Here is a 24,798-nt window from a genome sequence, read left to right as displayed (position 1 = left end):
GGTATGGAGAGAGATGTGGTTATAAACAATTAATGACCAGCCATTTTGTTCTAGTCTTGCACTATTTAGACCGTTCAGGTCTCTCTAGCTCTGTGGCTGGAAAACTTTACTAGCAAGTTAAGGCTTGGGTAAGACTGATTACATCTACAACAGGCAGAAAGCGAAAGAAACTGACCCCTATAACCCGAGCGTGGCTCGATTTGTACTTTCACGCAATCCTGATTACTGCGGTAACTTTAGTATGCAGACCAGATGATATTTGAGGTGATTGCAGGTTTAATCAAAGAAAGGTGACACTTACTAATTTGGGTATTATAGTTACTTACAAGCATTTTCACTTGAGATTTGAATTCATGCCAAAGTCATGGGTTCAATTCCCATACTTTCAGGAAAAAGCATACAGAATTGTCACTTGGGCAGTACCCTTTCAAAAAGTACTATTGTGTACACTTTAGGTACAAATATGTACCATTTAGGGTATAGAAATGCACAATCCTAATAACAGCTTTGTACCTTGTATGTATGTTTATTTTGAATGCACTATATAAAACTGTATTGCAATACTTTTTCTTAGACATATTTAGTCATGCTAAATTAAACATCCAGGTTAATACTTACAGGTGCATCTCAATAATGTAGAATGTAGTGGAAAAGTTCATTTATTTAAGTAATTCCACTTAAATTGACTAAAGTAGTTTACTTTTATCTGGTCATTGGTTTCTATTTTCCTTTTGTCTTGGGTTTAACTTGTGTTTCTGTGGAGCGTTGTCTTGTGTTAGAGTTCCTGATCTGTTCCTGTGTGTCCTGCATCTGGTTCTACCTGCCTGGCTCATGTCTGCTTCAGAGTCGGCGGTCATCAAGTATCTGAGCTCTGCTCTATAGTGCCTTGTGTGGTCTTCTCCATCAGCTTGGATTTGCCGCCCCCTCTGTTGCCATGGCATTCTTCCAGTAGATGTCTGAAACTGACCCAGTGGCCTTCCCTAACTGTTTCTCTTTACTGCGTTCCTGTTGTGGTATCTATTGTGCACTTTACTACCCTCTTGTATCAGTCTGTTGTCAATAAACCCTTGTTGTCTTACACTGCAATTGGGTCCTCCTTCCAAATCCCTGACAAAAAGTCTCCTGAGCCTTCAAAATGGTCTCTCAGTTTGGTTCCCTTGGTAACACAATCATGGTGAAGACTGCTGATCTGATAGTTGTCCAGAAGACAATTATTGAAACCCTTCACAAGGAAGGTAAGCCACAAACATTCATTGCCATAGAAGCAAGAGTACACAGAGTGCTGTATCCAAGCATGTTAAAAGAAAGTTGAGGAAGGAAAAATTGTGGACGAAAAAGATGCACAACCAACCGAGAGAACTGAAGCCTTATGAGGATTGTCAAGCAAAATCGATTAAAGAATTTGAGTGAACTTCACAAGGAATGGACTGAGGCCGGGGTCAAAGCATCAAGAGCCACAACACACAGACGTTTCAAGGAATTTGGCTGCAGTTGTCGTATTCTTCTTGTTAAGCCACTCCTGAACCACAGACAACATCAGAGGCATCTTACCTGGGCTCAAAAAAACTGGACTGTTGCCCAGTGGTCCAAAGTCCTCTTTTCAGATGAGAGCAAGTTTTTTATTTCATTTGGAAACCAAGGTCCTAGAATCTGGAGGAAGGATGGAGAAGCTCATAGCCCAAGTTGCTTGAAGTCCAGTGTTAAGTTTCCACAGTCTGTGATGATTTGGGGTGCAATTTCATCTGCTGGTCCATTGTGTTTTTACCAAGAAATTTGGAGCATGTCATGCTTCCTTCTGCTGACCAACTTTTTGAAGAAGCTGATTTCATCTACCCACACTGCCAAAAGCACCAAAAGTTGGTTAAATGACCATGGTGTTGGTGTGCTTGACTGGCCAGCAAACTCACCAGACCAGAGAATCTATGGGGTATTGTCAAGAGGAAAATGAGAAACAAGAGACAAGAAAATGCAGATGAGCTGAAACCCAGTGTCAAAGAAACCTGGGCTTTCATACCACCTCAGCAGTGCCACAAACTGATCACTTCCATGCCACACCGAATTGAGGCAGTAATTAAATCAAAAGGAGCCCCTACCAAGTGCTGAGTAAATGTACAGTAAATGAACATACTTTCCAGAATGCCAACAATTCACAAAATGTTTTTATTATTATTGGTCTTACGAAGTATTCTAATTGGTTGAGATCGTGAATTGGTGGGTTTTTGTTAAATGAGCCAAAATCATCATAATTAAAAGAACCAAAGGCTTAAAACTATACTTCAGCATGTGTGCATTGAATTTATTTAATACACGAGTATCACAATTTGAGTTGAATTACTGAAATAAATGAACTTTTTCACAACATTTATTGAGATGCTCCTGTAGGCCTATGATATTAACGTTCAGTTGGTATTCTCCAAAATAGCACCAGGATGATGCGAAGAAGACAAATTAATTAATAAAGTCTTTTTTTTCTTTTGCACACAAACCGTTTTCTCATATCTTCGTAAAATTATAGTTGAACCTCTGATGTCACATTGATTATTTTACCGATGCCCTTGCTACGTTTCTGGACTCTGATCGTGTAAGGACACTTGCTGTCTATGGGAGGGTCAGAGTTTACGGGTGCATCAAAAATATCTTAATTTGTGTTATGAAGATGAGGTCTTACAAGTTTGGAACAACATGATGGTGAGAAAATAATGACATAATTTAAATTTTTGAGTGAGCTATCCCTTTAAACTGTAATAATATTTTTTAAGCATTTACATTTTTAGTGACAATGATTTTGAGGCATTTTTATTTGCAACAAAAAAGTGACCAAACATCATTCACTTTCAGTGGCTCCCAAACAGAGGTTAACTTCATGCAAATAAATTATATATAAAAATAAATAGAAAAAACAATGCAATACGTTTTTTTTGGGTCTAGGCTATATGAGGCTCAGGTGTGGCTCAGATTTGGGGATTATTGTTTACTTAAGGCTGAGAATTGGCACCAATAATAAAAACCTGTTTTGGCCCAGTTCATGGCCAGCTAAGGCTGATTTACTGGCTGAGATTCGGGCCTGTTATGGCCCATGTGTGGCCCGAGTCTTTAATCCAGTCCTGGGCCACTTCCGGGCCATCATTCTTTGTGGTACTTGGCCCAGATCTGCGCCACAAGACATTTACTATGTGGGAAAGAACTGACCTACCTCTTCCACTCATATAGACCCCTTAATCGCCTACATCATTGTGACGTCACCTCTGTAGCTGGAGGCAAAACATAAGGAAGAACTCATAGCAGGTGCGCTAAAAGTTTGAGGTTTTGACTTTAAAATAGCATGTTGTTTTTGTTTTTGGCTGCCAGAATAGAAGGAACAGCATTTTTGTTTCAAAACTAAAGTTTTACCGGATCCCGACAGACATGCATTCACAGAAATCAAGAAGACAATTGTGCTTGAATGTGTACAGAGTGGACGGAGACGATCATAAATAATGGTCGTGTTTGCAGTGCACACTTCATTATCAGGTAAAATAATCTATGTATATGTACTGGTGTGTTGGTTTAATCTAATACAAATCAGCAAGTTTCTGTTTTATAGGCACTAGCTAGTTTAAATGTTAAACAAACATTCAGCGATAGATGTGTCTACCATCCTTTGAATGTTCCCTTAAAATAATCCACATTGCTAATCATAGTTAGCCCAGTGATAGGTTACATTAGACAATAAGCCTTGACAAAATTCCCCAAACCACCCGAAAGTAATTCATATGGCTGTATGGCATATGTGTCAGACAGCCTGTTTCCATCTGCGAGAGTTAATTTACAAAAATAGCTGTCACGGTCCTGCGAGTCAGTGACTGTATATATTCGGACAGTTCCAAACCTTCTTCTGCATCCATGTTTAATAAATCCCTCCTAAAACGTGCTAGCTTATGCTTGTCAACATTGTGTCCGTGCCTCTTTTTGCTTCCAGCTAAACCCGCCCACACAGAGACATTAGGCGTTTCTCAATGTCAAGGATACTTCCTTGGTAGGACTGATCCTTCCAAGTCACTTCTTTCAGAGGCTAGGTGAGACTCCTCTTTAGCATTCGGAGAACACCTAAATGGAACAGGCTAGCAAGTGCACGTAATTGCGTCATTACGTCAGTGAAAAGGTCCATTTGAATAATGCTGTGAATGGTATCATTAAATTACTTTTGACAACTTAACTAGTTATTTATAAAAGAAATGCCGATGACGCAACCAATTGTTAAATGACAGGTCCGGTTCAGTTAAACATTTGTATTTGTATAATTTACAATATCAATACGGTAGTAATTTGTACTGGCATTTAAACGTCAAACTTTACTTATATTTACTACAGTTATAACAAATGTTTGGTAATGTAAATAAAAACCTTTAACGCTCCGACTACGTTAACGTTCGACAATTTTATTTTTTAACTAACGTTAGATAGCAAAGCTGCGCGCATAGGATTGTGGGTGATTTGAGAGCCCGAAGAGCGCGAAGGACACACATATGCATCCTTTCCTGTGTATATTCACCCAGTAGATCACCCAGTTATGACATCGATTGTTGTAATTACAGTAACATGACTATGGGAATATTCTCCACCTGTGTTCACCTGGTGAACGTGCCGTTCTCCCTTCATCTTTAGCTGTAAAACAGATAATGAATGTTACTCATCCCATGAGGGATTTCCCCTATTGCTTCATGTCTGTCCCTCCAACTCTCTATTACCCAGCTTTGTTACACCCTCTTCATACATTATTTACATGATGTTTTGGTCTCACTCAATAATTCAAAATAGTCACATGATGGTGTAATAACTGGAGTGAAGTTCAGAATAAAATAAATATTATATCATTAATATGATGACACTCTCATGGTTGACTTGACAGTGACCAGAAGACATGCATATGAAAAAATAATAAGGACAAATGGGTGAAAAATGGCTAATGAACTTTCCGTTATGCATTCATACCCATTTAAACGTAACCTTCCCACATAATTTGCCACCTATCAACATACACAAGCACTGCCTTCAAAGATATTGAATGTTTTTTATTGGTTTTTAATTTTTGCATCATTAAGGTGTATCAAATAAACAGATTCAGTTTATACAGTAGTATTTTTAGTTATAAAAAAAAAAAAACTTCATTACAGAGCAGTTTAAAGAAAAACATTAGCAAGCATGTGTATTTTTAGCAGCAATATGCAGCAAACATTAATCATCTGTCTGAGAACATATGTGTGTTTGGAAGGTGAGCTTCCTGCCAGCTGTGCATTGTTAACCAAGGAGATACTTTTTCTTCTTTATATCCCTACATGTCCTTGACTGGACACTGAAACCTCCAAATCACAAATGCACTGTGAAGAATAATTTTTCTGTTTGTTTTCATGTTGTGCCTTCAAATAGATTGTCATATTTATTACAAATAAATATTAATCTAGCCGACACCAGAATTTGCATTAGATCAGCCTATTACCTGTTTGTCTCAATAGCTCAATGGGGAAATTTAAAAGAAAATTTAATTCTAAATATTGTGTCTTTAAGGTTTCAGCAACAGATGAGAGCACAGTCATCAGTCATAAATCAAAATCACATCTTCCAAAAAAAAATTATGCAAAGAGGAACTTCCTTATACATTGTTGTCTGATATGCATGGTGAATTTCTCATGAACCACATCACTGAAAGCCAGATCTGGTTTGCATATTGCTTACAGTGTCATAATTATTGTACCTGTGAATCATAAAGGTTCTTTCCCATGAATTATGTGTGTAGCCTGAAAGGCTTTAAAGGTGTGTGCAGGAATGAAGCCGTCATTCAGTGTAAAGTAGGTGAAAAGTCAATAATCTTCCTTCCAGGAAACTGTCTAAATAATTTCAGTAAAGCAGCCAAGGTCTGCCCCCACACATCCTTCAGATGACCTCTAGTGGACATATTATTGAACTGTTTAGTGTAAATGGACCACATAGAGAAAATACCCCAAAGATACATTACTTAATTCATCTTTCGTATATGAAAATAGATGTATGTGATATGCAGAAAAATAAATCAAGACAGAATGGCATTGTATCTTTACAGGATATGGCATATGTAAGCCATACAGGAAATATAGCATGTGATATGCTATTAAAAAATGTATCTGTCATCATTTACTGGATACACTGTAATGTACGCCTACACTGTCTGTATTGGTACTGTATACAAAAGAAAAATAATCCCCTTGGTAATTTTATTATCATCAATATAGACCTATGCACTCCCATAGCATGTTTCTTTTTTTTTTTTTTTTTTTTTTTTTTTGAAAGTAAGGAATTGTCTGCTTTAAAAAATACATTTAATTAATATGTATGTGGTTGTTACTGACGTTATCTAGCTATTTGTGCATTTATGTATTACATAATTCAGTCAGCTATGAATACAAAAAAATAGCAACAGACTATACAAATATGGGTGAATAGTGAAAGTAAAAAGAGCTAATGTCCTTTTTTGGTGACAAGCGGTCTGTAAACAAAGGGATAATTCTGCTGACAAACTGGTTTGACTTTAAAGGGATTTTCCTTTGTCTCATTTTAATGCAAACAAAAAATTTGACAATGTTTTAAAGTCCAATTTTTGGTCAATGTATGTATAACATTTCACTTTTCCCCTGATATTTATCTGTTTGCATTTCAGTGTATTCTTTGATATTAATTATTTATCACAATATCAGAAATGTCAGTCCCAGAAAATGTCTTTATATCGCAACACCTGAATTTTTGCATATTCACTTGTCTAGATTTCATTCCCATGTCTTATCTTAGACCTCCACAAAATGAAGGGTTCAGGAACTTACTGATATCATAAATAATTTAGTGTACATGTCATCTAACATAAAACACAGTGGCTTACTGGCTGCAGAATGATGAAATCTTTTCTTCATGTCACACAAATGCCTAACTCTTGGAAAAATAAATTAAGAATTCTTATTTCACAGCTACTTCAACTCAAACTCAACTGGGACTATAGGTTAAGTTTCGTTTAATAAATTATTTCGTGGTGCCATTCCCTTTTTCATCTTGACATTGAGAGAAAACATACCTCGAAACTGTAAACATCACCTGACGAACCTTTTCCCAGACTACCTGAATGACGTCAACCCCGGCTGCAACGTCTGCTGATAGGTGTTTTCAAAATGGGCGTCTTCTAACGTCGCTTACACGTCCAAGGTTCCTTAAAGACTTTGCACAAACAGTTGATCACAGCTGAAGATCGAAACAACATCGTAAAGTGGGAGAAATAGTAAGACAAAATCAATGTTTATTTCAATAATTTTCAAAAGTTCGTCTTATAATATCGTTTTGAGTTTGTGTTTTCGCTGTAAGCTGATTGCACGTTACCACGGTATTCAAAATGATTTTAAGGTCGACGGTTCTTAAAGGAATAGTTCCCTTAAAAACAAAACATATCGTCTCCTTTATGTTAAGGGGTGAAAATAGTGTAAACCGGTGTATTTCTTCCGAGCAACAGAAAAAAGGATTTGGTACAATAATAATGAATGGTGACATTCTGCCCACAGTAATATATAGCGATTAATCGGACGATATTTGACCGATTTTTTTGCATTGGACAATTGTCTGCAGATAATTACTTTTTTCTGTTTTCATTAGTTAATTTTTATTCAAATGTTTTGTAATATAAGTGTTAATGTACAGTTCAGCAATTTTGTTGCTCTCTCTTTCTCTGTCTATATATATATATATATATATATATATGTATGTATGTATGTATATATTAGATTATATTAGCTATCGGCCTTCTTGCTCACTAGATATAAGCATTAAAAGAAACACATATTAGTCAGTCACTAATAAAAATCTGTATGCATTTTATTGCAGTATGACCAGTATGGCATCCATTTCGGCTGACCAGAATTCACAGCCCACCCCTCAGCTGCTGTCAGTGGGAGAAAAGGACAGGAAACGGCTGCTGGAGGTGTATGTAAAGCGAAGTCTCAGCCTTAACGATGGATCCCAATGTCCGCTGAGACAGGAGCACAGAACACGCAAATGGGTTCCCATCACAGAGCGCAAGACAAGACATCGCAAGCATTCCAGTGATACATCTCTGAACTTGACTTCACAAGCCTCCTTCTCAGATGAAGACATTAGATACGAGACCTTCCCTGAACCGCAAATGGATAAAAAGGAGAGGTCATCTGAGAAGAAATCCAAAAAGTGGAGTTTTAAAGGGAATCTGCGCCTCAACGATGGCTCTAATGCATCGCAAAAGTCCAATAGCAAACCCAAAAAGAAGTTTCTACTTTTGGATAAGGGCAAGGAGGAAGGTGGGCAGAACATTGATTCTTTATCCTCCAAAACAAGTGCAGATACTGCTGGAAATAGGCATTCAAATGTGCAAGAAAATCTGGAGACTTCTACAATGGAAAAGAAGGACAAAGAAGGAAAGAAGACAAAGAAACCCACTATATGGAAGAGTTTCTTGAGCTGGTTTTCCAGGGGAAATGTTGAAAAGGAGCAAAATCTTCAGAGAACCGAAGAACAGCTCCCTCTTTCCCATCCCTCAACACCCCAAATCTCTTGTTTGCCTTTAGCTGACGCCCTATCAAAAGGCGATATCAACCTGCGCCGTTCAAAATCAACGAAAAAGAAATCATTCCACAGGAGGTCATTAAAATGGAGGCGAAGTGGAGATATGTCCACTGAAAAATGTATGTATCTCAGATGTATCTTTATTATGTATGTTCTTTGTATTAGTCTGAAGTTTGCATTTATTGGGGGGAAAAACTAGTTCTAATAATGTTTGATTTTTAGCAGCTGTTGAGATAGTGGAACCCACTAACTCATACTATGAGAAAATGTCAGAGGAACTGGAGAAAATTGTGCATGAAGTGAAAGACAGTCCAGCTGATGACAATGCCAATCAAATAACAGACCAGAATGGTGGAAATGGTGAGTGTTATTATAGTAGACTATTTGAATGATGCAAAAGAGGTGGGTTAAATATTACATACAGAGCAATACAAACTAGTGTGGGTCCAATGTCTAAATTACAACAGAATATGGCTGAGTTTAATGGATAGGATAGTTTACCTCAAAAATGAAAATGCTGTTATCATTTACTTATGGTCATGTTGTTCCAAAATCTTTTCTTTCTTTCGTAAAGCATAAAATATATTTGAAGGAGAAAATTCTCCTTTCCAATATTGATTGATTAAAGACATTCTTCAAAAAATCTGCTTTTGTGTTTCACCAAAGAAAGAATTGACCAATTGCATTTACTTAAACAATAATGCTTATTTTAGTAATACTTTAAAGAAATTCTATAACCATTGCTATGTTGTTCTAAAACCATATGCTGTTACAGTATTTTTTGTCGAACACCAGAGTGACCATGAAAGACAAAAATCTTATGAAGTGCCGTTAAAAGAGTCCATTATTTTTTAAGTAATACTAATTATCAATTAGTTATGAGCTTCCCCTCTTCTTTCTCAAATATCATTTTCCATTCTGCAGATTCTCACACAAAGTCTTCAGAAGTCTTTGAATACAACACGCGCATTATATGAACTACTTTTATGGTGTTTTATGTCCTGACAGACATCATCAACATGATCTGTCATTGTACAGAAAAGATGGATGAAAATGATTCCAAAATACTTTTTCTTTGGTGTTCTGCAAAAAAGTAACCAGGATACTGGTTTTGAATGATGAGTAAATAGACATTAGCCTCAGGTTGTAATTTGTTCTTGTGATTTTCTTCTTGCTACAGTATATAGAAACTATATATTTGCTAATTGTTTCTATCATATTTCTCAAACTAGTCTCACAAGAAGAGGTTACCAGGAAAATCATAGAACTTATAAAGCAGCAAGGAGACATAATAGATATCAAGGTAAGTGTGTCTCATCCCTTCTGAAATCACTAAATATTACTGAGACATTTTATAAGTATTGTAGATGATTGGCTCAGTTTTAAACAGGTATGAAATGTTTAAAACAACCCAAGTGTTGCCATTTTTTTGCAAATGTGTTATTTTAAAGAGATCCACTGATTGTCTTTAGATCACTAATGTTTTCTGGTCTCCTCCTCCTCCCTCCCCCCAGCTGAAGGAGAACAGCACCGTAACCACTTATCTGAATGGAATCACCTATAGATCCTTCCGGCAGATGGCTGATCAATACGTGCAGTCAGAAGTTCCCAATAAGAAAACCCAGCCGCCTGTCGTGGCACCAGAGCTGGTGAAGTTCGCCTTCACTCTGGATTTCACAGCCAGAGTGGCTAATCTACACCGCCAATCCACGGGCCAAATCATGGGCTTTGGGAACCAGTATCTCCAAGATCACTTCACTCACATGAGCGAGAGCCATCCGCACCTCTCTGACATTAAAGCAGAGGATCAGAAAACACAGAACTTTGATCAAGAATACATAAGCTTGTAGAAGCATGAGCTTCTAGTTGACTTAATTTTACTGCTTCATTTACCTTTGAAATGTAGCAACTCAAAACGAGCCATTGAAGGATTTATTAGAAGGATAATTCTGATATATTTGCACAACTGCAATCATTATGTTTTATTTACATGATGCATTTTTAATTTATATATTATAACTCAAATTTATATGCTTTACTCACTATATATATTTTAGATATGTTGTAACTGTATATGCAGGCATATGCAGAATGTTTACTAATAAATATTGACCATATTGAATAAATATGTTTTGTCAAGTGTTGTTGATTTCATTTATTTCCTTCTAAAATTAAGTAAAAATTATGGAAAATTGTAATAAAAACATAGGTATTGTTACATTAAAATATTTATGTATATTTTTATATACCAAATAATGATCAATTTAAGTTATTCAAGATTTTTAAAAATGAGCATGGCAAATTTATTAATGACAAAAATATTACAATATTATTAGAGCCAACTATTGGCTGATATAGCCTAGTTTATTGCTAATTTATAGAATGTTATTTTCATTGCTCTATATTTGATCCATCCTTGAATGATTTTTCTTTATATTTAACAATATGCACAGTGAAACAAGTCTGTCCAACATGATAATGCATTTATTAGATTAAAAAAATGCATAAAACGAAATATCACTATGGCCTTTTTATTATATTCTTACTACATTCAATGATTTTTATTGAATTATTTATTTATATTATTATTTCTTTATAGATTTTTAGTAATTTTAGTATTTTAGTAACTTTAATTTGCAAAGCAACATTTTCATTTTTATTCTTGTTAGGTTTATCAAAAATTTTCCAATTAATTATAATAACAGCACTGATATAAATACATTGGCATATTCAGAGTATTCACCGCATATTCAACTATTCTGCAGTAGAGACTTTTGTTTGCAATATAACACACACAGTCATTTAATCTTCCTCTTGTACATCCATGTCAGAAATAAAAGGAGAAGAGAGATTCTCGTCTACTTCTGTGTTTAGTAATAGACTTCCCTCACAATCAAGCCTGTCCTTCTGAAGCTGTAGTGGTTCACGATGGCTGTCCATTTCTAACTCTATGTTGAGCTGAAGGAAGAAGGCTGAAGATAGTGGCTCTGCATCTGTAAGGATGTCAGCTGTCTTTTTGGTAAAACCGCCGGATCCGGTGAACTGGAAGCAGAGGAGAGATCGTCGTCTAGACCAGAGAGGCTGAGTCTGGATCCTGCGCTCAGGCTGTTTCTTTGAGGTTGAAGTGGAGAGACACCGTGGCAGAAAACGCAAAGCAAGAGAAAGTAAAGGAACCAAAGGAGCAAAGGACTGAGGAAGGAAAGTAAAAGGAAGAGATGGGAAACAGGACCAGGGTGCAAGAAACAGAGCAAGCATGGAGTGCAAAGTTGGAATTTGCAAAAGCAGGAATCTGGAAAAAATCAGGAACATCTAAAATTGGTAAGAAGTTAAAAATCTGCAATCTAAATATGTATTCAAATTGTTCAGAAATAAGGTCAGATTATGGCAGTTAAATGGTTTACTGATGTCATTTCATGTTGATTAAATGGGTGCAAAACTTTGCTCTACTCGTTTTACCTGTTTGGCAAAAGTCCCCTCAAGTGTGTAAAGACTAACCGAGGATGTGCCATCACTTCCTGTTTGAATTCCCTGCCTGCATTCAGAGCCTGGTGGGGAATTTTCTTCACCCAAAACAAAAATCTGTTTGGAGTCCAAACAAATGCAAGGAAAAAAAAACAAGATTGACAATAGGCACTTACATATATATCTTCGTATCTCATGTACTGATAATATACATAGAAATGAGAAACACAAGCAACATATTTAGACTAAAGATCTGACCCATAGATGAATGAGATGACAGCTGAAGCAGGCAGAGTGTACGGCAGTAGGGTGTAGGATATGAGACGACACGGCAGGATGTAGTTGTGAAAGGCCCAGATGCCAAATCGCTCAGCTAAGTTACAAAGCAGAGCTGAAGAGAGATATCGCTTTAGCATGTGCATTTTTACATACAGCAAAGATGAAAGCAATGTATCAAAGTATAATTCTGATAATTATATTATTGTTTAATCATTGTGCATTATACAGCTGCCTCAAAGTATTAAATAGCTCCTGTGTTAAATAATGTCTCATTAAATAATATCAAACCAAGTGTTATCTGCAAAAGAAATATATATATTATTCTCAAAAATAATGTTTCTGAGCCATCTTTGCAAAAAAAAAAAGAAAAAAAGCCTGCAATATTTGATAAAAAAAAAATACAATTAAAACAATGATATTGTTTTACAATTTAAAATAACTGATTGTAAATTGCAATTGATCCCTGTGATGCAAAGCTGAAGTTTCAGCATCATTACATGATCTTTCAGAAGTAATATTCATTTGCTCCTCAAGAAACTTTTTTCTTATGTCATGCAGTAAATTTTTTTTCACTTTTATGAAAATAAAGTTCAAAAGATCCGACTTTACTAGCTGTTGCTTTTGGTCAATTTAATGTATGCTTGATGACTAAACGTATATATTTCTTTAAAAAACCTTTTGCTTAGATATTTTTTAGCATACTGCATTGATACAGCATTATGAACATGACTTTGCTCTTTAAATACTTTTCAGGCCTGTACATCACTAGATACTGTATATATTTCAGTCATGAACAACTGGTACCACAAAAACATTTGCCCGACATGATCCTTCTGTAGAGCAGATGGATATAAGGGGCGTAATAAGGGTAAGAGTGATGGAGGGCTGCCCGCTGGCCCTCATAAAACTCTGATTCAAGGACTCCTGCAGAACACCAATGAAAGCTGATGTCATTAACTAAAGCTGGAAGTGCACTGAATCTTCTTGAGTGATCATGTATGTTATTGGGCCACTCGCCTCTTTGAATCCCTGCTGGCAGGCTGATATAAAGTAACTGCTCCAGTGAGTTCAGGCTCCAGGGTAAATCCTCAAGCCCGTGATAGTACTCCTCTGGTAACTCAGTATCCGCTTTTATTTCTTCAAAACGCTCTGCTTTGTCCCACCTTTTCTCTTCTCCTTTATTTATCTTATTTCCTCTGAATTGAGCTCTCTTCATCTTCACATCCTCAAGTAGGATTGTGTTAGATCATACCTCCACACCAGAGCGATCAGATCCAGCCCCGGATGTCAGATCCTGTCAGCAAATATCTGTTTTTGTCTGGTAAAAGATCAACTAGTCAGCAAAGTTGTCTAATACAGACTTACTCAGACTGACTGTTAACAAGAAGTTGACTGAGTAAAGCCAGTGTTGAGCAGAAGCAGAAGATGAAGTGATGATAAAAAAGAGCAGACTGACCAGTACAAATCTAACAAATGTAATTATTCCACAAGCAATGGGAAATTACTGCTTCACGACATCCCATGATGTAAAAAAAAAAACTTGAAATGTCTGGTGGAATATATCATTGTAGCAAGCAGATTGCAAGCTTGTTGTCTTTCATAAGGACGAACAAATTAAAATATTAAAAACTTAAAGGGACAGTTCACCCAAAACTGAAAATTGCAGTTATTTACTCACCCTGAAGTTGTTCCAAATCTGTATGAGTTTCATTTTTTTTATAACACTAATTTTGAAGAATGTTGGTAACCTGATTTCAAAATATCTTCTTCTGTGTTCAAGAAAGAAATTCTTATTAGGGCCAGTAAATTGTGACCATTTTTTTCAAGTGAACTGTTAACCCTTAACTTAATACCTTTTTAGCCCCCCCCCCCCCCCACCACCTTTATTTAAACCTGTAAACCCTGATTATTACATACATTATTATGTTTTTAAAGAACTATAAATGTTCATTTTAAATGGAACCGATTACAAATGTTGACAAGAAAGACCTCCAAAATATATACTCTTTATATTTCACATAGAAACTGCCAGATAGTCTCAGTTACCCTCAAAAAACTTGAGAACGAACCAATGTGTAAAATTTACTTACATAACAGTTCATAACATCTTTCATGTCCAGAGAGAGAGGAGAGTAGCAGAAGCTCTACTGAAAGCCTGATTTTGCCTGAGCAGTGAATTAAGCTCAAGCTTATTTGAGAGAGAGAGAGACAGTGGGCAGTGAGCATGACAAAGCATTGGCAGTTTATATTATTTGGCCACCTGGGCCTATTTTTATACACCACAGACTAGTGATTGATGGCTGCAATAATGCAATCGACTTCTGACCAGCGTATGCTCAGAGGCTTTTGCCAGGCACTCGTGTTTTTCTCTAAGCAACATGTCTTATTTTAGAAAAGTCACCCTGACCTTCCTCCAATGGCTTATTTAATATATTTTCTCTTATCTCAGTTTAATGGTTTAATTATCATGGTTTTCTTGATTATTCTGACATGACAATTAGCTCAATTAATGCTATGAATTTGGAGCAAACGAGTAGAAATGATGAAAAAAAAATCCCCTGCCCATTTAAAAAAAAAAAATGCATTATTATTGAAGACCAATTCCACTGAGTACTGAGTAAAACAATTCAAAGTAATTCTGACCATGACTTTCAACTTAAGATTTTCTTAATTATGAATTAGATTTTGCAGCATGCCTTCATATTTCGTAACTGTCGATTTACAATGGTTTACAATGTGACTTTAATGTGACAACCATAATACCATATTATTCTTAGAGAAAACATTGAGTTGAATTCAGAACCTTTTTTATGAGATCTATTCAACTATATATATAGTGTATATGTATATAATAATAATAATAAAAACAAAGTACCATTTTGCAGACAAATTATCATTGCAGGCAGCTGTAAACACAAATGTTTTCCTTTTTTTATTGTATTTTTACAGGTACAAAAGAAAAATTAATCAAAGAGGCCAAAGCCCATGTCTTCATCAGACTCTTCAGATTCTTCTTTCTTCTCTTCCTTTTTCTCTTCCGCTGAAAGGTAAACATGCAAATGTGAAATTACACACCACAAAGCTCCCTGCTAATTTCTGACTTCAACCACAAAGTACATAATAAGTGGACCAGATCAGCCTGTCTGTAATTAAAGTTTGGACTGCCGCAATTTAGCATGAGGGAAGGCGGCAGGAATGCTGCTATCTGATCAGATAGATTACAAACTAATCAGTGTGTAATGAATGACGTTCAACTACTAATGAAAAACAGATCACTCACACCAGGAAACGGATCCGAAACGGTGCAAGGGGACATTTTGCTAACAATTAAAGTGTAATGCATCTGGAAAACTAAACAATTACATATTGTTTTGTAGAACCTATATGATCAAATTAGAATGAAATAATTATTTGTACATGAACAAACTGGTGTCAGTACCAGACAGTGTTATTTTTTTGATAAGATACTATTACAGTTGTATTCGTTTTTATTTCAGTTAAAATAAAATATAAATATTTGTCATTTAAAAAAAAAAATCCTCAATGTCTACATAGTTGTGATTAATTTCTGTTTCAGTTTTAGCTTTAATTAAATGAAATTAGAAATGTTTACAGTTTTCTGGTTTTAACATAGTTTTTGGTTTAATGGTTTCAGTTTCAGTTTTTCGATAAAAACCTTGGTAGCAGGTTGATTGAACTACCCACCTGCAGGTGCTTCCCCAGCGGGAGCGCCACCACCGCCACCAGCGGCAGCAGCAGACACCACCACTGCACCACCCGCTGGAACGGAGGCTAACTTAGAGAGGCCTGTGGCAAAATAATAAACAAAGTGAGACTTCTGAAGAAATCCTGCTCACGAGATTTTCATATTATGTAGGTCAAACAGTAAATGCAAACCAGCCTTACCGGAATTCATGACTTCATTGATGTCTTTGCCATTCAGTTCACTGATGACCTGTTGAGTAACATCAGAGACTGAATCATTTGGGGAATTCGATGCTTATGTGAGCATTCATCTAAATGATTAAGAACGAGGAAAAAAAAGCAACAGAGTTGCATGTGCAAAACCACCAGAACTGTACTGAAGTCCTTATAATAGCTAATAACTCAATAGAATATTCCCAAGAGATTTACTTAATAGACCTTTTTCTTTTTACATTTCCAGGTTTCTCAGTAGCAAAAGTCATCATAATTGGGTTAACTTCAAGAGCAGTGAATGGAAGGCTACCACAAATATAAGTTTTGCATTCCTGCACGATAGTGTTTTCAAGAATTAAAAGAAAAAGCAAAACAGAATTGAGAGACTGATAGCAGTGGTCAGGAGAGAAACTGGTTAACTAGTTCTGTTGTAATTTGATGCAAAGATGATTTAATGCAAAATATAGTGTTATAAATATATACATAAAACTTTTGAAGGTTTACGACGCTGATGACCATTTGAATGCATCATCAGTCTTGGGAAAAGGGTCCATTTGGCTCCTGACCATAAATGTAGGTGGAGCAGTTTTTAGGTCATATCCATGAGTGCACAGGGAACTGGGTTATTTGACAAAACAAACACAAACAAACTATTTACAGGCGATTTTTTATTTTTATAATTGTTTATTTATTGTTGCTGATATCATTCATTTTATTTGTAGGCCTACTGAGCACGTCTGAACTGAAGAATTTATGCTTTCATACTAATTTGATGAAATTTATTTTGATAAGATTTTGGCATGCTGTTTTTCAATGACTTCTTTCTTGAATTCTGGGATCTCGTGTGTTTTTCTACCGAAAACATCAGCAAAGCATTTTTCCTGGGTCAGAGTGTTTCGCAGAAATGTCTTAATTCGTTTAAGTGAAGAGAGAAACATCTCTCAGACTCGATGGTTGTCACTGGAGCTGTGATCGGAATGCGTAGGAGTTTCAGTGTTTCTGCGAGCACATCGTTCAAGTTATTTCTGTTTATAAATGTGAAAAATGTGGTTGCACCTCCACACGCACAGAAGTTTGGATCGTTATAAATCAGCGAGAGCTCTGTGTGGAGACGTGGTACATTTACCACAGGGTGCGCATCTACAGACCTTTTCAAGATCACTTATGCAATTTTTTTTTATTCACAGTAACGCACATTGTCAAATAAGATCGCAGCCGACAGATGACCTGAGAAATCAAATCTCTCTTTGTCATTGGCTATTACAGTGTAGCAAACTTCATGTGCAATCTGCTGTAAATTGGGTGTGCGCTTTCGTTTAGGCTGACCGTGGTAGCCATTTCCCTACTATTTCATCCAGAACTGCTGTTCTTTTTGGCGATCTCGAAAAAAAAGATGAAAAACCACCAAGTTCAGAGAAGAAACATTTGACAGGTCCCATTCCAGAAACAGCATGCTCTATTATAAAATGTAACTGTTGTACATAGCAATGCACAAAATGTTCATTCGGATAAATGTCCTTTACTTTCTTACGCACTTCTCCAGATGCTCCTCTCATCACACTTGTATATTATATTCATTCATTACACACAGACTGATATATTTCAAATGAGGTAGAAAAAATGTACAAGCAATATGGATAACCGCACCCTGGAGAGGATTGTGAAAGAACCACTATGCACAGACGTATATGCAAAACATGGGTTTCAGCTGTCGCATTCCTTGTGTCAAGCCATTCTTGAACAGCAGACAGCGTCAGAAGCATCTAAAGATAAAAAGGACCGGACTGCTGCTGAGTGGTCCAAAGTTATGTTCTCTGATTAAACTAAATTTAGCATTTCCTTTGGAAATCAGGGTCCCAGAGTCTGGAGGAAGAGAGGAGAGGCACAAAATCCACGTTGCTTGAGGCCCAGTGTAAAGTTTCCACAGTCAGTGATGGTTTGCGGTCCAATGTCATCTGCTGGTGTTGGTCCATTGTGTTTTCTAAGGTCCAAGGTCAACCCAGCCTTATACCAGGAAGTTTTAGAGCACTTCATGCTTCCTGCTGCTGACTAACTTTATAGAGATGCAGATTTCATTTTCCAACAGGACTTGGCACCTGCACACAGTTCCAAAGCTTCCAGTACCTGGTTTAAGGACCATGGTATACCGTTTTTTAACTGGCCAGCGAACTCGCCTAACCTTAATCCCATAGAAAATCTATGGGGTATTGTGAAGAGGAAGATGCGATATACCAGACCCAAGAATGCAGAAGAGCTGAACGCCACTATCAGAGCAACCTGGGCTCTCATAAAGCAGTGCCACAGACTGATCGACTCCATCTCACGCCACATTACTGCAGTAATTCAGGCAAAAGGAGCCCCAACTAAGTATTGAGTGCTGTACATGCTCATACTTTTCATGTTCATACTTTTCAGTTGGCCAAGATTTCTAAAAATCCTTACTTTGTATTGGTTTTAAGTAATATTCTAATTTTCTGAGATACTGAATTTGGGATTTTTCCTCAGTTGTCTGTTATAATCATCTAAATTAAAAGAAATAAACATTTGAAATATGTCAGTCTGTGTGTAATGAATGAATATAATATACAAGTTTCACTTTTTGAATGGAATTAGTGAAATAAATACTTTTTGATGATATTCTAATTATATGACCAGCACCTGTATACAGCCCTTAACCGAAGTAATGCGCTAAATTTCAAAATATCCATCTCACTTTATGACTTTAACTAGTAGAAACTCTGAAAAATTCATTTAAGACTGGTTCAGTTCATGTAGAGCTCTATGTTTTTAAGCGGCTGAATTTTTTGCCTGGGTTGTAAGGCAAAAAACCATTTAACCGTTAGTGTCAAGAAGTTGAATTATAAATAATCTGTTAAATTGAGATGAAGATTAAAACACTGGTTTATTAACCTTGTTAAGACGCTCATCATCGACCTCAATTCCAACACTCCCCAGGATGTTCTTGATGTCTTTGGCGGATGGGTTGTTGTTGCCACCCAGAACAGCCAACAGGTAAGCGGCCACGTAACGCATTCTAGAAGAAAGTTACAAATATTACAACTGTTTAATGGGTTTGTTTGTAGTTAACTTTTATTCATATAATCTAAAGTACAATTTTCTTATATAAATAGTTCATTAGATTTTAAAATGCAGCTCCAGTAGATTTTTACATTTATGCATTTAGCAGACGCTTTTATCCAAAGCGACTTACAGAGCATTCAGACTAACATTTTCTACCTAACATGTATACCCTGGGAATTGAACCCACAATCTTTGCGCTGCTAATGCAATGCTCTACCACTGAGCCACAGGAACACATAAAAAACAAAAAATATTTAAATTGAGAATTAAGTTTTTGGTCCAACAGCAGGTACTAGAATTATGAAATCAAGATATTAATTTACAAATAAAATATGTCTTATATATTGTAACCTAATGAAAATTAACTTCTATACTGTCCCAAAGACTGAAAAAAGCCTCCAAGTCAAGTCAAGTCATATTTTAAGTTGAAATTCAAATATACAGAACATTTTTCAAACCTTTATTTTTCAAAACTTATGTTTTAATAATTATAATTATTCTAATCAGGAGCGCAAGGAAACAAAATGGAGTAACGTTATGGCTATATCACTTGATAACATGTGCCTACAGAGGGGGAAGTTTTTTTTATCACAAATTCTACTTAAATATAGTTTAACACATTCAACATATAAACGAGAACTCAACTCAGGATTTAGCGTTAAAATGTTAAGAAAAACATACTTTAAGTCTGCGAAAGACACGAAACGTCGGTCACGCTGCAATTTCCGGAAAAGAGAGGACGAGTAGAAGGAAATAGCTGAAGAATGCAGCAGTATGCGATGATCTGATTGGCTGCATGGTGCGCCCTGTCAAAATGGCAAACATTGATTGGCCACTATTTGTTCCTCGTTTATGGCGTGCTCTCAGTGCAGTGAGCTGGCTGTGAGTCAGTCATCTATTATTTTAGGGATTTGTACCTCTATGAAGGCGTTTTCCGTTACAAAAAGAGGAATAAAATTTATGCCAAACTTGATTGAACTAAATATGAATTTTCTTGACAATTGTGGTTCATTAACCATCTCTCTTTTTTCAATTTAAATGTTTTAAGCTACACATTCAACAACACCTCTTATAACTTAGCGAACTAAATCTGAAAAAAAGTCAATATGAAAATAAAAAAAGTTGAACTTCTATGATTTTGTCTTTTGTCACTAATGGCCTTAACCCTTATTAAGTTTTATTAATTGCATCCCTTTCTAGTAGAGGCAAATATGAAAGGAATGAGGGATGACATATCTCCATATGCTGATGTAAAGAACCCTTTCTTTGTATACACTGACAGAGCAATCTCTTGTAATGACATGACATCATAGCCAAATAAAAGAATAGCACCTATTTAGTAAGTAAAACAAACAGTTCCTGACATGACCACATTAAAAGAATACAAAATGAATAGACATAGAAGCTTTTTATTTACAGTAACAAAAGCTCACGATGGGAAACACAAACACTGACTCAGAATATTAAACAGATTTCACAATTGTACAGGTAATCTTTTATATTTTACTGAAAGGGTTTCAGCTCCATCTTGATGTAGAAAGCAGTGGAACTCTGATCAAGGAAAACCAATGTGAATTTGAGAAACGTCTACAGTTCTATTAGCTCTTCATCCTTCTCTTGTGTGAAGAGGTAGGACAGGGTTTCCAGAATGAACTCCAGGGTTTTCCTCCAGTTGGTCACATACCAGATCTTATACAGGAATTCTCCGAAAAGCACCAGCAAAAAGAGTACCATGAAACTCAGGAAGATGCGATCGATGTGGTAGAGCACCCTCTCTTTGAATGTGCGTTGCTCCCATGGCAGTGAGGCCCGAGCCTCACTGTATTGGCCGAAATGGAGGAAGGCTTCCTCATCACTGTTTATCTCCTGTGCCTCCATCTCCTGCTGCTCCACAACTCCGTCACCTTCTGCCATCCTGCTTAAAGCTCCCCAAAAGTCAGGCCTTTGGAAATTGCTTCTGTAATGAAGTTTCCAATTTGTGGAGACAGGCCTCTTCCTGGCGCGTTCTCTTTTGTTGGTCTTCCCTGGGCGCAGCTGAAGAATAAAGCCTCAAGTAATTGAATTGGCAGCAGCTTGATTAGTTCTCAGTCTCTTTTAATACCTGAAGTTTGAGAAAATACAAAGGATGCCTTATTTAAATGATTTGAATGAAACTAATTAATTAACTGTAGCCATTTTAATTGAGTTGGTTCATTTCCATTGTCCTCGTCAAGGCTGCTGTGCGTATCTGACTGAATAAGGCAGATGATTATGAACTCACACCTCACTAAGGAGATCACTGGGACTTAGTGACGCTCAGCACTTTTCAAAATCCTACAGGAACAGATGGCAAATAAGTACAATAGTGCTACACGATGCTGAAAAAAAGGCATCGTTGAAATACTTGTCCATTAGAAACTTTCAACTGTTATTTATTCTGTAATTTGACTTATTTAAACTGTATTTGAGAGAAGTTAATTTAAGTAACACTGGACTTTAAGTGTTACTTTTCCACCTGAGAGTGACTAAAGGAGTTTGGATGCAATTATGTGCATTTACAAGTGCACAAATATTTATAGAACAAATGGGTATATTACTTATTATATGCAGAAAATCTCGAAGTCACAATCTTCAGATTATGACATACTGTGATTGTTCTAACAAAGTTAGAGCTGCAGTTGTACAATCCTGAATTTAGTACACCCGAGTTCATATAAACATAAAGCAAGTTACCTTATGCGTATAGTTTTAAGATCATAACATGGAGTCTGTCCGGTTCATTATGAGTAATATAAACTAGCAACAAGCTGAATGGATGACATTTATTCAGATGAGCAGTTATTTAAAATATGAATGTTATTTCATTGAAGTATCTTAAAACATCACATAATTAACTTATTTTTAATATTTTCAGTACATAATATTACATTTTAGATTTGTTTCATATAATTAGAATGTAGCCATCACTTAACACTTTTGCTTTTATTATTCCTAACAGCTAAAATAATTAAGACCTTATAAGGGAAATATTAACTAAAATAAAATATTAAGACCATCTCAAAACCACATTTTGTTATGTAAAATAAAACTGGGTGTATGTTTATCTATTATAACAACAGAAAATTCTAAATAAGTTTAATCATTGATTATAAAATAAAAAGTGAAGGATTTAGAATTAAAGTGGACAGAGCTCCAAAATCAAACTACACAGAAGTAACAAATGCACTCAAACCATCATGCAGCAACAATCAAAATAATGAAACATCAGGACCTGTTTTAGATGGTTTTTTATTTGTCTGCATTAAAATGCACAGAATGTGATGGCTGATTTGCTTCACATGGGCTTTGCAGGAGCTCTTGGTGGAGCACCCTGCAGGAGAAAGGAAAACAGAAATGCTGAGATGCACATTAAACACCAAGCAACAAAACACAATGCATGCACTTTAACCCTACTAATAAATATTCAGTAACTTTCAGCCAAACAGAGTTTGATTGTACTTACACCAGGCCTGAAGCGGGGAGGTGGTGTTCGATCCTTGCGGGCCTCCCGGGATCTGTTTCTCACCACCTTGCTGTGGATGGCACAGCTAACACAGTAATGCAGCTTCACGTACAGCTTGGGCAATACGTATGCTACACAGGAGAAGGAACAGGTATATATATAAAAAAATTGAAATTACACAAAACAGCACACATGAGGACTTTAACAATGTTTTGGTAGTTAAAGCAGTCACTTACAGTCAAACACACTAGCTTCTGAGATGTCCCTCACAGCGGCCGCCTCCACAATGTTCCTGATGACAAACTTCTTGATGGCCTTATCCTTGGGAACACAGCGGGCACAGTTGGTGCAGCGGATGGGCTGGACATGACCACGGCCCTTCTTTGCGCGTCCGTTGTTCCTTCTCTTCTTAGTCTGTCAATTAAAAATGGAAATATTGAATCATTAGGTGTATAGATTCAATTCAACATACTACAGCTGCCAGCATTTGCACAATGAATCTACAGAAATGTTCCAGTTGTTCACAACAATGTAAACATTCCATAATATAAACGTAGTTTTTACACAAACCTATTCTAGAACCATTTCTTGCTTATGCTAAAATTAAATAACTTATTAATTTGAATTCATCAGAAATTCACATTTTTCAGTTTTCCAAAGATTTTTAAATTTAGATGGAAAACTATTAAAAATTTAATATGAGCTCTGTATGCAGTTTGCATAATAATAAATCAGAAGTCTTAAAAAGCTTTATGGCCAAGTATGTTTGCACTTTGCACATACAAGGAATTTGTTTTGATGTCTCAAGCTTCCAGTAGAGATGACAGAAACAGAGACAATAACACAGATAATAAAAAATATATAAATTATCATAAATAAATAACGAAAATATTAATACATTGAAAAATAAAATACATTTTATGTACAATTCTGCAAATATAAGGAAACGATAATATTTTTTTTCTCCAGGATTTTTCCTTTACTATAGAAACCACTTTCAAATCTCAATTTAAATGTTAATTTTATTTTATTTTCAATGTAAATAAACAACCAGTCAGTAAATAAAAATAAAATAAAATGTAGAACGTTTTAATTTCCAGGATTTTCATTACTGGCATGACATTTCATTTTATTTATTATTATTTTATTCATTTTTAGACATTTAAAAATTGGGTTTTCCCAGGTCTTCAATTACCATAGGTACTAACGTTACGTATAGATTTTTATTTCATTTCCAAAGAACAGACACATAAATATTGGTATTTTGAACAAATCAAATTAAATTGCTGCCAAAAGTACTAAAACAATCACCTTGTCAATTTACTATTGCGTGTTTACTACACTAAAATATCTAATTATATCTTCATGTCAGCTCAGTTTACACTCGAGCATTATGACAATAACTTATACGCTAGATAACGACTATAACACAACCATTATCAGTACGCTGAAGAAAAAATGAAGACAAGCATAGAATGGAAGTGTTTTATTTCATATAAACAGAGCAGGCAGCCTGTCCATGCCGCGTGTTACAGCACATGCTAGCCACCTTCGCAAACGTCTTACTAAAAAGCGGTTTAATAACCTGATACAGAGAACCACATTTTTATAAAATCAAATACGTTACTAACTATACTTTGCTATCACACCGTCTTCTTCAGTGTATAAAAGAGATTTCGTACACTGAAACATATTCACGCATCAATCGCGAAGGCTCGCGACTCACCATCTTGAGCGGGAGGCAGGAAAAAGGACCGGAAAAGGCGAACCGGAGGTAAAATGTCTCTCTGCTACACAACAAAAGTCTTTTGAACGGGAAAATACTGCTTTAATGCGATGCAAACGTATATATAAACGTTTAATATAGGTATTCAATATACATTTATAATTTAAGTACATATGTCACTACATGATTATGGGGCTAGTTTAGTCATAATAGGGAACTAGTTTACTGCGGAAGGATATCGGAGCTGATGGCGAAGGCAGCGTAA

General features: G+C 36.0%; 4 protein-coding genes across 6 annotated transcripts; 1 reads left to right on the top strand and 3 right to left on the bottom strand.

Annotated features, from left to right (window-relative positions):
- Nucleotides 1–6,748: 6,748 nt before the first annotated feature.
- Nucleotides 6,749–10,567, top strand: LOC113105110 (uncharacterized). 3 transcript variants are annotated; one of them, XM_026266235.1, is made up of 5 exons: nucleotides 6,749–7,276; nucleotides 7,873–8,705; nucleotides 8,812–8,946; nucleotides 9,819–9,889; nucleotides 10,101–10,567. In XM_026266235.1, the coding sequence occupies exons 2-5, from the start codon at nucleotides 7,874–7,876 to the stop codon at nucleotides 10,434–10,436; spliced, it is 1,374 nt and encodes a 457-aa protein (XP_026122020.1). In that variant the 5' UTR covers nucleotides 6,749–7,276; nucleotide 7,873; the 3' UTR covers nucleotides 10,437–10,567. The 3 variants fall into 3 exon arrangements, with proteins under 3 accessions (XP_026122020.1, XP_026122019.1, XP_026122018.1); XM_026266234.1 differs by having other exon boundaries at nucleotides 6,751–7,264; nucleotides 8,809–8,946; XM_026266233.1 differs by having other exon boundaries at nucleotides 6,755–7,276; nucleotides 8,809–8,946.
- Nucleotides 10,568–11,220: 653 nt separating this feature from the next.
- On the bottom strand, nucleotides 11,221–12,534 carry LOC113088897 (uncharacterized). Its single transcript, XM_026255862.1, has 3 exons — nucleotides 12,307–12,534; nucleotides 12,043–12,165; nucleotides 11,221–11,875 (listed from the first exon to the last, which is right to left on the bottom strand). The coding sequence occupies exons 1-3, from the start codon at nucleotides 12,468–12,470 to the stop codon at nucleotides 11,389–11,391; spliced, it is 774 nt and encodes a 257-aa protein (XP_026111647.1). The 5' UTR covers nucleotides 12,471–12,534; the 3' UTR covers nucleotides 11,221–11,388.
- A 2,702-nt stretch (nucleotides 12,535–15,236) lies between these two features.
- Nucleotides 15,237–20,164, bottom strand: LOC113105109 (60S acidic ribosomal protein P2). Its single transcript, XM_026266232.1, has 5 exons — nucleotides 20,008–20,164; nucleotides 19,156–19,279; nucleotides 16,234–16,282; nucleotides 16,033–16,134; nucleotides 15,237–15,367 (listed from the first exon to the last, which is right to left on the bottom strand). Exons 2-5 carry the CDS (start codon nucleotides 19,276–19,278, stop codon nucleotides 15,291–15,293), a joined length of 351 nt encoding a protein of 116 aa, XP_026122017.1. The 5' UTR covers nucleotide 19,279; nucleotides 20,008–20,164; the 3' UTR covers nucleotides 15,237–15,290.
- A 2,411-nt stretch (nucleotides 20,165–22,575) lies between these two features.
- On the bottom strand, nucleotides 22,576–24,686 carry LOC113105108 (40S ribosomal protein S26-like). Its single transcript, XM_026266230.1, has 4 exons — nucleotides 24,534–24,686; nucleotides 23,044–23,221; nucleotides 22,808–22,938; nucleotides 22,576–22,675 (listed from the first exon to the last, which is right to left on the bottom strand). Exons 1-4 carry the CDS (start codon nucleotides 24,534–24,536, stop codon nucleotides 22,640–22,642), a joined length of 348 nt encoding a protein of 115 aa, XP_026122015.1. The 5' UTR covers nucleotides 24,537–24,686; the 3' UTR covers nucleotides 22,576–22,639.
- Between the last annotated feature and the right edge of the window lie 112 nt (nucleotides 24,687–24,798).

This window comes from Carassius auratus, chromosome 6 (assembly GCF_003368295.1).
Source record: "Carassius auratus strain Wakin chromosome 6, ASM336829v1, whole genome shotgun sequence".
NCBI classification, from domain to species: Eukaryota; Metazoa; Chordata; class Actinopteri; order Cypriniformes; family Cyprinidae; genus Carassius; species Carassius auratus.
This window is presented reverse-complemented; position numbering and strand designations above follow the sequence as displayed.

Excerpts from the sequence above, each read along its gene's own strand:
- LOC113105108 (XM_026266230.1), bottom strand. Across the intron at positions 22,939-23,043 it reads AGAAGCTAGTGTGTTTGACT|CATACGTATTGCCCAAGCTG; the intron begins GTAAGTGACTGC and ends TCTCCTGTGTAG. Across the intron at positions 22,676-22,807 it reads CTCCCCGCTTCAGGCCTGGT|GGTGCTCCACCAAGAGCTCC; the intron begins GTAAGTACAATC and ends TTTCTCCTGCAG.
- LOC113105109 (XM_026266232.1), bottom strand. The coding sequence starts at position 19,278 with ATGCGTTACGTGGCCGCTTACCTGTTGGCTGTTCTGGGTGGCAACAAC. Across the intron at positions 16,283-19,155 it reads ATGATGAGCGTCTTAACAAG|GTCATCAGTGAACTGAATGG; the intron begins GTTAATAAACCA and ends GTTACTCAACAG. Across the intron at positions 15,368-16,032 it reads CGCTGGGGAAGCACCTGCAG|CGGAAGAGAAAAAGGAAGAG; the intron begins GTGGGTAGTTCA and ends TTTACCTTTCAG.
- LOC113088897 (XM_026255862.1), bottom strand. The coding sequence starts at position 12,470 with ATGCACATGCTAAAGCGATATCTCTCTTCAGCTCTGCTTTGTAACTTA. Across the intron at positions 12,166-12,306 it reads GTCATCTCATTCATCTATGG|ATTTTTGTTTTGGGTGAAGA; the intron begins GTCAGATCTTTA and ends GACTCCAAACAG. Across the intron at positions 11,876-12,042 it reads AGGGGACTTTTGCCAAACAG|ATTCCTGCTTTTGCAAATTC; the intron begins GTAAAACGAGTA and ends GATTTTTTCCAG.
- LOC113105110 (XM_026266234.1), top strand. The coding sequence starts at position 7,874 with ATGACCAGTATGGCATCCATTTCGGCTGACCAGAATTCACAGCCCACC. Across the intron at positions 8,706-8,808 it reads AGATATGTCCACTGAAAAAT|CAGCTGTTGAGATAGTGGAA; the intron begins GTATGTATCTCA and ends TTTGATTTTTAG. Across the intron at positions 8,947-9,818 it reads AGACCAGAATGGTGGAAATG|TCTCACAAGAAGAGGTTACC; the intron begins GTGAGTGTTATT and ends TTCTCAAACTAG.